Source organism: Oncorhynchus masou, chromosome 25, assembly GCF_036934945.1.
Source record: "Oncorhynchus masou masou isolate Uvic2021 chromosome 25, UVic_Omas_1.1, whole genome shotgun sequence".
In the NCBI taxonomy this organism is placed as follows: Eukaryota; Metazoa; Chordata; class Actinopteri; order Salmoniformes; family Salmonidae; genus Oncorhynchus; species Oncorhynchus masou.
Window position 1 is genome coordinate 12,550,765 of NC_088236.1, and position 13,636 is coordinate 12,564,400.

General features: G+C 44.9%; 1 protein-coding gene across 4 annotated transcripts in view; it reads left to right on the forward strand.

Moving 5' to 3' along the window:
• LOC135513789 (serine/threonine-protein kinase TAO3-like) overlaps positions 1–13,636 on the forward strand; it is a 164,010-nt gene that overhangs the window by 148,278 nt on the left and 2,096 nt on the right. For all 4 annotated transcript variants that reach the window (XM_064936719.1, XM_064936718.1, XM_064936720.1 and 1 more), the window contains 6 exons: positions 2,863–3,099; positions 5,366–5,494; positions 9,292–9,495; positions 10,063–10,302; positions 10,547–10,759; positions 11,477–11,659. In XM_064936719.1, the coding sequence (XP_064792791.1) occupies positions 2,863–3,099; positions 5,366–5,494; positions 9,292–9,495; positions 10,063–10,302; positions 10,547–10,759; positions 11,477–11,659 (1,206 nt within the window). The remainder of the gene's footprint in view (positions 1–2,862; positions 3,100–5,365; positions 5,495–9,291; positions 9,496–10,062; positions 10,303–10,546; positions 10,760–11,476; positions 11,660–13,636) is intronic.

Below are 13,636 nucleotides of genomic sequence, written 5' to 3' on the forward strand. Positions count from 1 at the left end.
GCTCCCCTTTCTCTACTTATCTTTCTCTCCCTATTGCTCCCCTTTCTCTACTTATCTTTCTCTCCCTATTGCTCCCCTTTCTCTACTTATCTTTCTCTCCCTATTGCTCCCCTTTCTCTACTTATCTTTCTCTCCCTATTGCTCCCCTTTCTCTACTTATCTTTCTCTCCCTATTGCTCCCCTTTCTCTACTTATCTTTCTCTCCCTATTGCTCCCCTTTCTCTACTTATCTTTCTCTCCCTATTGCTCCCCTTTCTCTACTTATCTTTCTCTCCCTATTGCTCCCCTTTCTCTACTTATCTTTCTCTCCCTATTGCTCCCCTTTCTCTACTTATCTTTCTCTCCCTATTGCTCCCCTTTCTCTACTTATCTTTCTCTCCCTATTGCTCCCCTTTCTCTACTTATCTTTCTCTCCCTATTGCTCCCCTTTCTCTACTTATCTTTCTCTCCCTATTGCTCCCCTTTCTCTACTTATCTTTCTCTCCTATTGCTCCCTTTCTCTACTTATCTTTCTCTATATTGCTCCCCTTTCTCTACTTATCTTTCTCTCCCTATTGCTCCCCTTTCTCTACTTATCTTTCTCTCCCTATTGCTCCCCTTTCTCGATCTTCCTTTCTGACTCAATTCGGAGGGGGATCTCTCTCTCTCGCCCTCTCTCTACTTATCTCTTTCTGCCTCCTTCTCTCCCTCTCTCAAAGAGGCTTTCATGTGACCCACCTGCTGAACGCAGGCCGCTCGGCCCCCAAAAGAGCCCCCTCTGTTCTGCCTGCCAATGGAGTCCGCTCCCTCTCTCTACCTCATTCACAGTTCACACGCCTGCCCCGGTGTAGCTGCCCTGGTGAAGCTGCCCCGGTGTAGCCCACAGCCACTGCGTTTCTCCAAAGACGTTTGTCTCAACGTTAACCAACCAGTGGGTTTGTTGCTTGTCTGGGTAAAGCTGAGCTGAGGGGTTCGGGTGTAGGATATGCCACACATGGTTTCTGGGTGCTCGCACGGTTGTTGAACATGAACGTTGCCATGATGCTTGGGCTTAAGAAAATGAGTTATGAGAAGATGAGGGACTACTATGGGGATCTGGATAATCCCTTTTGTCAGGTTTGGTTTGTTTGTCTGCTTGACTCTTTATGTTGTGACTTGGACTAACTTGACTTGACTTTGGCTGACCTATAACCAATGTAAATCACATGACATCATAGTCCACTCATGAAGTCAATCTACATTGATTAACCGGTTGGATTTAAATTAGATCTGTATGAACAGGGTATTTTGGTATATATAGAAGACAATTATTGTATCTCCTCCTTTCTGATGTTGATCTACTCCTCCCTCCTTTCTAATGTTGATCTACTCCTACCTCCTTTCTAATGTTGATCTACTCCTCCCTCCTTTCTAATGTTCAATCTACTCTTCCCTCCTTTATAATGTTGATCTACTCCTACCTCCTTTCTAATGTTGATCTACTCCTCCCTCCTTTCTAATGTTGATCTACTCCTCCCTCCTTTCTAATGTTGATCTACTCCTCCCTCCTTTCTAATGTTGATCTACTCCTCCCTCCTTTCTAATGTTGATCTACTCCTCCCTCCTTGTGAATGTTGATCTACTCCTCCCTCCTTGTGAATGTTGATCTACTCCTCCCTCCTTGTGAATGTTGATCTACTCCTCCCTCCTTGCTAATGTTGATCTACTCCTCCCTCCTTTCTAATGTTGATCTACTCCTCCCTCTTTTATAATGTTGGATCTACTCCTCCCTCCTTTCTAATGTTGATCTACTCCCTCCTTTCTAATGTTGATCTACTCCTCCCTCCTTTCTAATGTTGGATCTACTCCTCCCTCCTTTCTAATGTTGATCTACTCCTCCCTCCTTTCTAATGTTGATCTACTCCTACCTCCTTTCTAATGTTGATCTACTCCTCCCTCCTTTCTAATGTTGATCTACTCCTCCCTCCTTTATAATGTTGATCTACTCCTCCCTCCTTTCTGATGTTGATCTACTCCTCCCTCCTTTATAATGTTGGATCTACTCCTCCCTCCTTTATAATGTTGATCTACTCCTCCCTCCTTTGTAATGTTGATCTACTCCTCCCTCCTTTATAATGTTGATCTACTCCTCCCTCCTTTATAATGTTGATCTACTCCTCCCTACTTTGTAATGTTGATCTACTCCTCCCTCCTTTATAATGTTGATCTACTCCTCCCTCCTTGTGAATGTTGATCTACTCCTCCCTCCTTGCTATTGTTGATCTACTCCTCCCTCTTTTATAATGTTGGATCTACTCCTCCCTCCTTTCTAATGTTGATCTACTCCTCCCTCCTTTCTAATGTTGGATCTACTCCTCCCTCCTTTCTAATGTTGATCTACTCCCTCCTTTCTAATGTTGATCTACTCCTCCCTCCTTTCTAATGTTGGATCTACTCCTCCCTCCTTTCTAATGTTGGATCTACTCCTCCCTCCTTTATAATGTTGATCTACTCCTCCCTCCTTTCTAATGTTGATCTACTCCTCCCTCCTTTATAATGTTGATCTACTCCTCCCTCCTTTATAATGTTGATCTACTCCTCCCTCCTTTGTAATGTTGATCTACTCCTCCCTCCTTTATAATGTTGATCTACTCCTCCCTCCTTTATAATGTTGATCTACTCCTCCCTCCTTTGTAATGTTGATCTACTCCTCCCTCCTTTGTAATGTTGATCTACTCCTCCCTCCTTTCCAGTCATTGCAGATGAAGGGCAGTAGAATTGGAGAGGACATATTTTTGTCATTGAGATAGTGCCTTTGTGTATCCCATACTGTTTGACCTATGACCTCAGTTGTCCTAACTACCTTTACGATTAGTTGGTTGATTGATTGAATCTCCCCCACAGGTAACCAAGCAGATCCATCAGCACGAGCAGGAGAATGAGCTGCGGGAGCAGATGTCAGGTTATAAACGGATGAGACGGCAGCACCAGAAGCAGCTGATCGCCCTAGAGAACAAGCTGAAGGCAGAGATGGACGAACACAGACTGAAGTTGCAGAAGGAGGTGGAGACTCAGGCCAACAATGCCTATATAGAGCTAGAGAAACTGGCCAAAAGACACACCATCCACTGTGAAAAAGAGGTGGGTCTGGGGGGGGGGTCCTTTCTTTTCCTGTCCTGGAGAAGTGTCATTACTGTCCAAACAAAGAAGGTGTCTGGGGAGAGGGAAAGGATCCCTTGTTCATGTTATGGGTTAGGCATTGCTGCCACCCAATGTCAAGAAGCTGTTAAAAACCACAACAGGTAATCTGTAACTATACAGATTATACGTTAACCTCCATGGTCCACATTCCCTCCTTGACGTCCACTAACACGTCCACTAGCACGTCCACTAACACGTCCACTAGCACGGCCACTAGCACGTCCACTAACACGTCCACTAACACGTCCACTACCACTAACACGTCCACTAACACGTCCACTAACACGTCCACTAACACGTCCACTACCACGTCCACTACCACGTCCACTAGCACGTCCACTACCACGTCCACTAGCACGTCCACTAGCACGTCCACTAGCACGTCCACTACCACGTCCACTAGCAAGCTACCTGTCTGTTAATGGTGTTAGTTTACTGGGCATTCGGAAAGTATTGAGACCCCTTCATTTTTTACACATTTCGTTACGTTACAGCCTTATTCATAAATAGATTCTATTGTTTTTTTCCCTCATTAATCTACACACAGGACTCGAGAATGACAAAGCAAAACATCTACGTCAGTATTCAGACCCTTTACTCAATACTTTGTTGAAGCACCTTTGGCAGCAATTACAGCATCGAGTCTTCTTGGATATGACACTACAAGCTTGGCACACCTGTATTTGGGGAGTTTGTCATTCTTCTCTGCAGATCCTCTCAAGCTCTGTCATGTTGGATGGGGAGCATCGCTGCACAGCTATTTTCAGGTCTCCAGAGATGTTCGGTTGGGTTCAAGTCCAGGCTCTGGCTGGGCCACTCAAAGACATTCAGAAACTTGTCCTGAAGACTTGTCCTAGTCTGTGTGCTTAGGGTCGTTGTCCTTTTGGAAGGTTAACCTTCGCCCCAGTCTGAGGTCCTGAGCGTTTTGGAGCAGGTTTTCATCAAGGATCTCTCTGTACTTTGCTCCGTTCGTCTTTCCTTCGATCCTGACTAATCTCCCAGTCCATGCCACTGAAAAACATCCCAACAGCATGATGCTGTCACCATGCTTTACTGTAGGGATGGTATTGGCCAGGTGATGAGCGGTGCCCTTCTCCCCCAATTGCTCAGTTTGGCCTGGCGACCTGTTCTAGGAAGAGTCTGGATCGTTCCAAACTTCTTCCATTTAAGAATTATGGAGGCCACTGTGTTCTAGGGGACTTTCAATGCTGCAGAAATGTTTTAGGGCCCTTCTCCAGATCTGTGCCTCAACACAATCCTATCTCAAATCTCTACGGACAATTCCTTTGACCTCATGGCTTGGTTTTTGCTCTGACATGCACTGTCAACTGTTGGACCTTTATATAGACAGGTGTGTGCCTTTAGCATATCATGCCCAATCAACTGAATTTACCATAGGTGGAATCCAATCAGGTTGTAGAAACACCTCAAGGATGATCAATGGAAACAGGATGCACCTGAGTTCAATTTCGAGTCTCATAGCAAAGGATCTGAATGCTTATGTAAATAAGGTATTTCTGTTCTTTATTTTTTCATACATTTGCACAAAACAAAACAAAAAACTGTTTTTCGCTTTGTCATTATGGGGTGTTGTGTGTAGATTGAGGAAAACTATAATTCAATCAATTTTAGAATAAGGCTGTAACGTAACAAAATGTGGAAAAAGTGAAGAGGTCTGAATAGTTTCAGAATGCACTATACTCTAACAATACTTAACACTAACAGACCGGTAGCTTGCTAGCAAAACAACATTAGCCATGTGTTTTTTTCTCCCTGTGTGCCTCTCTCCCATACATGGCCCCTTCATAGCTAACTATTATCTGTGCCTCTCTCCCCCCGCCCCTCTCTTTCTCTCTCTCTCTCCCCATCTCTCTCTCTCTCTCCCTCCCTACTTCTCTCCCCCCCCAATCTCTCTCCCTCCCCCTCTCTCTCTCTCCCTACTACTCTCTCTCCCTCCCCCCTCTCTCTCTCTCTCCCTCTCCCTCCCTCCCTCTCTCCCTCCCTCCATCCCCCCTGTCTCTCAATTCAATTTGCGGGCTTTATTGTCATGGGAAACATATGTTAACATTGCCAAAGCAAGTGAACTAGATAATAAACAAAAGTGAAATAAACAATGAAAATGAACAGTAAACATTACACTCACTGTCTCCCCCCCCCCCCCCCCACTGTCTCCCCCTCTGTCTCCATCTCTCTCATTTCTCCTCAGATGAAGACAATGTCATCAGATGAGAAGAAGTTCCAGCAGCAGATCGTGTCGCAGCAGAAGAAGGAGCTCACCACCTTCCTAGATAATCAGAAGAAGCAGTACAAGCTCTGCAAGGAGAAGATGAAAGAGGTCCTTTATTCCCCCTTTCCCAGCCTCACACTATATACTCTGTATTGAGCTGAGTTGAATCGATCCTTTGTTCAAGCGCTGCAAGGAAAGATTAGAGGTCGCAATGCAACACATTACGTCCTCTAGCGAGCTAGTACAGTACTGTACCCTCGTATAATGCCTCTACAGTAGGAATAATCTCAGCACCCATGACACATCTACTATGTATTGCGATGGGTGGAAACAACCATCCTAAGAATACACGCACACACACACACACAAACATACACACACAAGTACAGTATGTTTGATCATCGTGCATTTTCATTTCACTGAGGAGGAGCTGAGTCACTCCTCCCACTCACTACACACACACACATTGTGTTTCTAACAACCTTGATGCACTGTTTCTCAGAACTGGATCCATTGTTGTGAACAGAACTAGGACATCTCAGTTAATAGACATTGCTCTGATTCTAGACATTCAGTTACATAGCATTGTTTAAATCATAGAATTAGGAATTAGAATACGATAATGGACATGAACCTTCTTATGATGGGATAAAGGTCAGCCATTTTGGTCAGGGAGTTGGTCGACCATGGTTTTCCAGTCCTGTGATAAGATATTGTGTAAAATAATGAATTTGAAGAATGTTTGTTTGATCGATAGCCAGCCATTTTTAGAGGAATAATTAATTTTTTTTTCTAATTAACTGCCAATATGCCAACATTCCATTCAAACAATGCAGTCAATACACTGGCTGAAATCAGTTGATGATAGGACTTAGACAAGTTGTAAATGCAACAAGTACTGATATTGTATCATATAATAGCGTCACAGCTTTCCAAGAAAACAAAATATTGACTGTTTATAGGCTATTTATACAGACATTTTTTATAAAATCTGTATAAACTCTATTTATAATTATATGACAATGTTTTAGGTTGACAATTCTATTACACAATGTCTGATATATCACGTCTTACTTTTATTTCCCTGCATAAATAAAACCAGGATTATGCCTCTATACTGCCATTATTTCCAATTAGACTGGTTTGGATTTCTCCCTGACCAATATGGCTGCCATTTTCACCTCATCATAAATAAAACCAGGATTATGCCTCTATACTGCCATTATTTCCAATTAGACTGGTTTGGATTTCTCCCTGACCAATATGGCTGCCATTTTCACCTCATCATAAATAAAACCAGGATTATGCCTCTATACTGCCATTATTTCCAATTAGACTGGTTTGGATTTCTCCCTGACCAATATGGCTGCCATTTTCACCTCAGCATAAATAAAACCAGGATTATGCCTCTATACTGCCATTATTTCCAATTGGACTGGTTTGGATTTCTCCCTGACCAATATGGCTGCCATTTTCACCTCATTCCTGAACTTTGAGGGTTTATGACATTGCCCCTCTAGTAATTTAATAACTCGACAAAAACAATGGAAATGCCATGGAAACGCATTGGGGAAAGATCCCAAATCTCATTTCCCCCCAGCAAAATTAGCCTACATTTAGGCTACTGTATATACAGTATATCACAAAAGTGAGTACACCCCTCACATTTTTGTAAATATTTGAGTATATCTTTTCATGTGACAACACTGAAGAAAGACACTTTGCTACAATGTAAAGTAGTGAGTGTACAGCTTGTATAACTGTACATTTGCTGTCCCCTCAAAATAACTCAACACACAGCCATTAATGTCTAAACCGCTGGCAACAAAAGTGAGTACACCCCTAAGTGAAAATGTCCAAATTGGGCCCAAATTGTCAATATTTTGTGTGGCCACCATCATTTTCCAGCACTGCCTTAACCCTCTTGGGCATGGAGTTCAACAGAGCTTCACAGGTTGCCACTGGAGTCCTCTTCCACTCCTCCATGACGACATCATGGAGCTGGTGGATGTTAGAGACCTGTACTCCTCCACCTTTCATTTGAGGATGCCCCACAGATGCTCAATAGGGTTTAGGTCTGGAGACATGCTTGGCCAGTCCATCACCTTTACCCTCAGCTTCTTTAGCAAGGCAGTGGTCGTCTTGGAGGTGTGTTTGGGGTCGTTATCATGTTGGAATACTGCCCTGTGGCCCAGTCTCCGAAGGGAGGGGATCATGCTCTGCTTCAGTATGTCACAGTACATGTTGGCATTCATGGTTCCCTCAATGAACTGTAGCTCCCCAGTGCCGGCAGCACTCATGCAGCCCCAGACCATGACACTCCCACCATCATGCTTGACTGTAGGCAAGACACACTTGTCTTTGTACTCCTCACCTGGTTGCCGCCACACACGCTTGACACCATCTGAACCAAATAAGTTTATCTTGGCCTCATCAGACCACAGGACATGGTTCCAGTAATCCATGTCCTTCGTCTGCTTGTCTTCAGCAAACTGTCTGCAGGCTTTCTTGTGCATCATCTTTTGAAGAGGCTTCCTTCTGGGACGACAGCCATGCAGACCAATTTGATGCAGTGTACGGCGTATGGTCTGAGCACTGACAGGCTGACCCCCCACCCCTTCAACCTCTGCAGCAATGCTGGTAGCACTCATACATCTATTTCCCAAAGACAACCTCTGGATATGACCCTGAGCACGTGCACTCAACTTCTTTGGTCGACCATGGCGAGGCCTGTTCTGAGTGGAACCTGTCCAGTTAACCCACTGTATGGTCTTGGCCACCATGCTGCAGCTCAGTTTCAGGGTCTTGGCAATCTTCTTATAGCCCAGGCCATCATTATGTAGAGCAACAATTATTTTTTTCAGATCCTCAGAGAGTTCTTTGCCATGAGGTGCCATGTTGAACTTCCAGTGACCAGTCAGTATGAGGGAGTGTGAGAGCGATGACACGAAATGTAACACACCTGCTCCCCATTCACACCAGTAACACTAACGAGTCACATGACACCGGGGAGGGAAGACATTTTCACTTAGGGGTGTACTCACTTTTGTTGCCAGCGGTTTAGACATTAATGGCTGTGTGTTGAGTTATTTTGAGGGAACAGCAAATTTACACTGTTATACAAGCTGGTCACTCACTACTTTACATTGTAGCAAAGTGGCATTTCTCCAGTGTTGTCACATGAAAAGATATACTCAAATATTTACAAAAGTGTGAGGGATGTACTCACTTTTGTGATATACTGTATGTGTACTTAACACTATGTTGGGATAAAAACCGGAGTATAATGCTGTATAGATGTCAACCCCAATACATGTTCATGTTATCGTCACCAATCAACTGCATTTGTTAAAAACGATTGGCTACCACCATCGATTTCCTAATGCTAGCTACGCTACCAGTTTACATGTACATGAACGGGAGAGACTGTATTTAGCAGTCACTTCTAGATCTGAAAAGGGACAACTTCTAAATGTAATGCAGTGAGATCTGCCACATATATCCAAATCAGATTTTAGTAACCACATGGTAGACCTGTTACAATACATCAATCATGACGGTTTTGACGAATGTTCGCTTTGTTAGATCAGATTTGTTGAATGTGCGCCAATCCAGCGTCCTTCTATCCTCCATGGTGCGCCTTCCATTGACCTCTTTATCGCAACCTGTACTGTTAATGTGGAGCGAAAATGCCTGTCATAGAATGTTGAAGTGTTATGTAAATCCATCATAATGCAGAAACCTCATTGGCCCAACTCTCTAGATACATGGCTCTAGAGGACCCTATATATCTTTAGATAATAAGAGGATCTGCTGCACACCTGACCATTAGACAGGAGAACATGTATATCACGGACCGTAATATATCCGTAAAAATCTCCTCTGTCTCTCTTCCCATCTTCCAGGAGATGAATGAAGACCACCACACCACGAAGAAGGAGAAGCAGGAGCGCCTGTCCAAGCACAAGGAGAACCTGCAACACAGCCAGGCTGAGGAGGAGGCCCAGGTTCTGAGCCAACAGAGGGTCTTCTACGACAGGAACTGCAGAGGCTTCAAACGCAAAGTCATGATCAAGAGGCATGCGTTGGAACAGGAGCAAATACGAGAGGTACTGGATATTGTATAGATGTACAGATAGCCATTTCAAACCAGAGGCCAGGCAGACTGGGTGACATTGTGTGAAGAATGACTGGGATGTACAGTATCTTGTATAGATAGACACACATTTTAGTTCATGTTCAGTCTGAAGTGGTGTGCAGTGAACACTGCAATCCAGTAGGGATGTTAAAATCACATGTCCAACTGCTTATCCATAACATTCCCAGGGTCAATGCTGTCCTCGAATGGCTTCTGTATCATGAAAAATAATGTTCAAATCGTAGTGTTCTTTGACCAATAACGGTATTTTCTAATGTTTTGTGGAAAACACCAAAAAGTGGTTTCCCATCTCGTGGAAAGTATAAGCAAGGCAACAATGGGGGGGGGGGGGGGGGGGGTATTGTCAATAAAACGACACCACAAGATACTGATCAGCTCCTGACCAAATGGCAGTAGGTTCTCATCATCCAGTGTCCATATAAAAGCAATGTTTTAATCATTGGATGGCCATGATATTCCCTATCTCCCCCATCTATCCCTCCTTCTCTCGATCTCCCCCATGTCTCTCTCTCCCCAGGAGCTGAACAAGAAGAAGACCCAGAAGGAGATGGAGCATGCCATGCTGATCAGACAGGACGAGTCCACCCAGGAGCTGGAGCATCGTCAGCTGAAAACCCTTCAGAAGCTGCGCATGGACCTGATCCGCCTGCAGCACCAGACAGAACTGGAGAACCAGATAGAATACAACAACCGGCGCGAGAGAGAGCTCCGCCGCAAGCACGTTCTGGAACTACGGCAGCAGCCCAAGAACCTTAAGGTGACGGCTACGCCAGGTGCAATTAGCTATTGAATGTATCCCTGGGAATGTGATGGCTGCATTGTTAGCTACTTTAGGCTGCATTGGTAGCTACATTAGGTGTTCTCAAGGAAAATGCTCTGATGTAACCAGGTAGTGGATGATGTGAGCCTAAATGTGAGGGTTAGGGTGCAGCTAGTAAAGGCAGTCCTAAAAAAGGGGAAATTCTCAGTGGTAGTTCCAATGTCCTCTCCATTTCCACCAGGCCATGGAGCTGCAGATTAAGAAACAGTTCCAGGACACGTGTAAGGTCCAGACGCGTCAGTACAAGGCCCTGAGACACCACCAGATGGAGGTGACGCCCAAGAGCGAGCACAAGGTGGTCCTCAAGGCCCTGAAGGAGGAGCAGACCAGGAAGCTGGCCATCCTGGCCGAGCAGTATGAACAGAGCATCAACGAGATGATGGCATCGCAGGCGGTGAGTCGCCTTATAATGGAGGATGGGTGTTATGATGACGATTTGTGAGCAGTGATGCTGATATTTGATCATTTTCTTTATATCAATCTCAAAGATTCATATACATGTTAAAGATCTTATCTAATAGCACATGAAAATGAAAGAATAGTTCCGTAAGAGAATTGTATCATTTTGTCCCCAAGCCGTAGGAGATGTTGGTCATTGTAGGAGTTTGTAAATCTGCTTCTGTTATTCCCATATCTCCTCTTCTGTTCCATCACTTCCTCCCATCTCCTCTTCTGTTCCATCACTCCTCCTATCTCCTCTTCTGTTCCATCACTCCTCCTATCTCCACTTCTGTTCCATCACTCCTCCTATCTCCTCTTCTGTTCCATCACTCCTCCTATCTCCTCTTCTGTTCCATCACTCCTCCTATCTCCTCTTCTGTTCCATCACTCCTCCTATCTCCTCTTCTGTTCCATCACTCCTCCTATCTCCTCTTCTGTTCCATCACTCCTCCTATCTCCTCTTCTGTTCCATCACTCCTCCTATTTCCTCTTCTGTTCCATCACTCCTCCTATCTCCTCTTCTGTTCCATCACTCCTCCTATCTCCTCTTCTGTTCCATCACTCCTCCTATCTCCTCTTCTGTTCCATCACTCCTCATTTCTCTCTCTTGGGGTCTGTTTATTCCTCTCTCTCTATTGTGGTCTATCTCTTTATTCCTCTTGCCTCTCAGCTGCGTCTGGACGAAGCCCAGGAAGCCGAGTGCCAGGCTCTGAGGCAGCAGCTGCAGCAGGAGATGGAGCTGCTGAATGCCTACCAGAGTAAGATCAAGATGCAGACCGAGGCCCATCATGACAGAGAGCAGCAGAAGCTGGAGCACAAAGTGTCACTTCGCAGAGCCCACCTCGAACAAAAGGTACAGAGAGAGAGAGACAGACAGACAGAGCACTGTGCAGAGCCCACCTTGAACAAAAGGTACAGAGAGAGAAACAGACAGAGCACTGTGCGGAGCCCACCTCAAACAAAAGGTACAGAGAGAGAGAGACACAGAGCTGCGCAGAGCCCACCTTGAACAAAAGGTACAGAGAGAGAGCTGCGCAGAGCCCACCTCGAACAAAAGATAGAGGGGGAGGCGTCACAGAGACAGACTGTTAGATCCACAGAGCCTACCTAGTAGAGGGGAGAGTCAGACAGAGCACTGTGCAGAGCCCACCTTGAACAAAAGGTACAGAGAGAGAGAGAGAGAGACAGACAGAGCGCTGTGCAGAGCCCACCTTGAACAAAAGGTACAGAGAGAGAGACACACAGAGCTGCGCAGAGCCCACCTTGAACAAAAGGTACAGAGAGAGAAACAGACAGAGAGCTGTGCGGAGCCCACCTCAAACAAAAGGTACAGAGAGAGAGACACAGAGCTGCGCAGAGCCCACCTTGAACAAAAGGTACAGAGAGAGAGCTGCGCAGAGCCCACCTCGAACAAAAGATAGAGGGGGAGGCGTCACAGAGACAGACTGTTAGATCCACAGAGCCTACCTAGTAGAGGGGAGAGTCAGACAGAGCGCTGGGCAGAGCCCACCTTGAACAAAAGGTACAGAGAGAGAGAGAGAGAGACCGACAGAGCGCTGTGCAGAGCCCACCTTGAACAAAAGGTACAGAGAGAGAGAGAGAGAGACAGACAGAGCGCTGTGCAGAGCCCACAGAGACACAGACTGTTAGAAACACAGACTTACACACGCAGAGCCCACCTTCACAAAAGATGTCAAAAAAAGGTATGGGGGAGGGCGGAGTTAACGCAGACAGACACTGATGTACGTGCGCACACGCATGCAGACAGACAGACTTTACACACATTTTACTCACCACTGATTTATAACCCAGGACCATGAAACTGGTCATGCACACAGCTTTTGTTGTAAAATCCCATGATGTTACCATTGATGTGTTATTCTTACAACATGCCCTCTATATTTGAATCATAAGCAGTGTTAAGGAAATGTATAATTGATTCTTGATAATATGTAATATGGAGATTCTCCACAATAAGGCGTTATTTACTCAGCGACGCTGCCTCGACTTCCCTGTTGTATTCATCAAGTCATACACTCCATTCTGTGTCATACAATCTGGAGTCACAACACCTTTTCCTTCAGCTCCTCTCCCCACTCACTACTCTCTGCTGTTGACCATTTCCAACAGTGGATGCTGATGGCATACAATCAATTCACCATAAGCCACTTTATCAGTCATAATACTAGCTTTTTGGGGGGACTAGAATACAAAAGTTTTTCCAATGCAATGATGTCATTGCTCCTGGACAACAAAGGAACATGCCGCCCTGATCCAGTTTCAGTTGCCCAGGCAGCAGTTGACAGTAGTATCTTTACAATGTTATGCAACCAGTGGTGCTGTGGTGCCATCTGTTGACCATCTGTCTCCCTGCAATCTGTCTGAAATAGATTGCATCATCGAAACCAGTATCAGGGTTGTATTAATCAGGGAACGTAACAGAATTTTAAAAAATTACGTTCTCCAATGGAAAACTAAAATGAGCATTTCTTATTGGACCAGTTCAGGTAGACAGACCCTTCCTGTTTCAATAAGTGTTCTTCCATTTTGTGCCTAATGAACACACCCCAGGCTCATGTGCTTCATTTCATATGAAAGAGAAGTGCAAACTGCAGTTATCGATCCACTGTCTGGACTATTACGTGACTCAGGGGCTAGATGGAATCTGTTGCTGAAGGCTTTATGGAATTAAATCATGAATCAATACAAACCGAACACTGAAAATGAATTAAAGTTGCGGACGTCTATAATGGGTTGATAAGCTTCACTGTTAATGTCTGGTCCTATATCATGACTCGTGCAGGTGTATTTATGTCTGCAATAGTGCAGG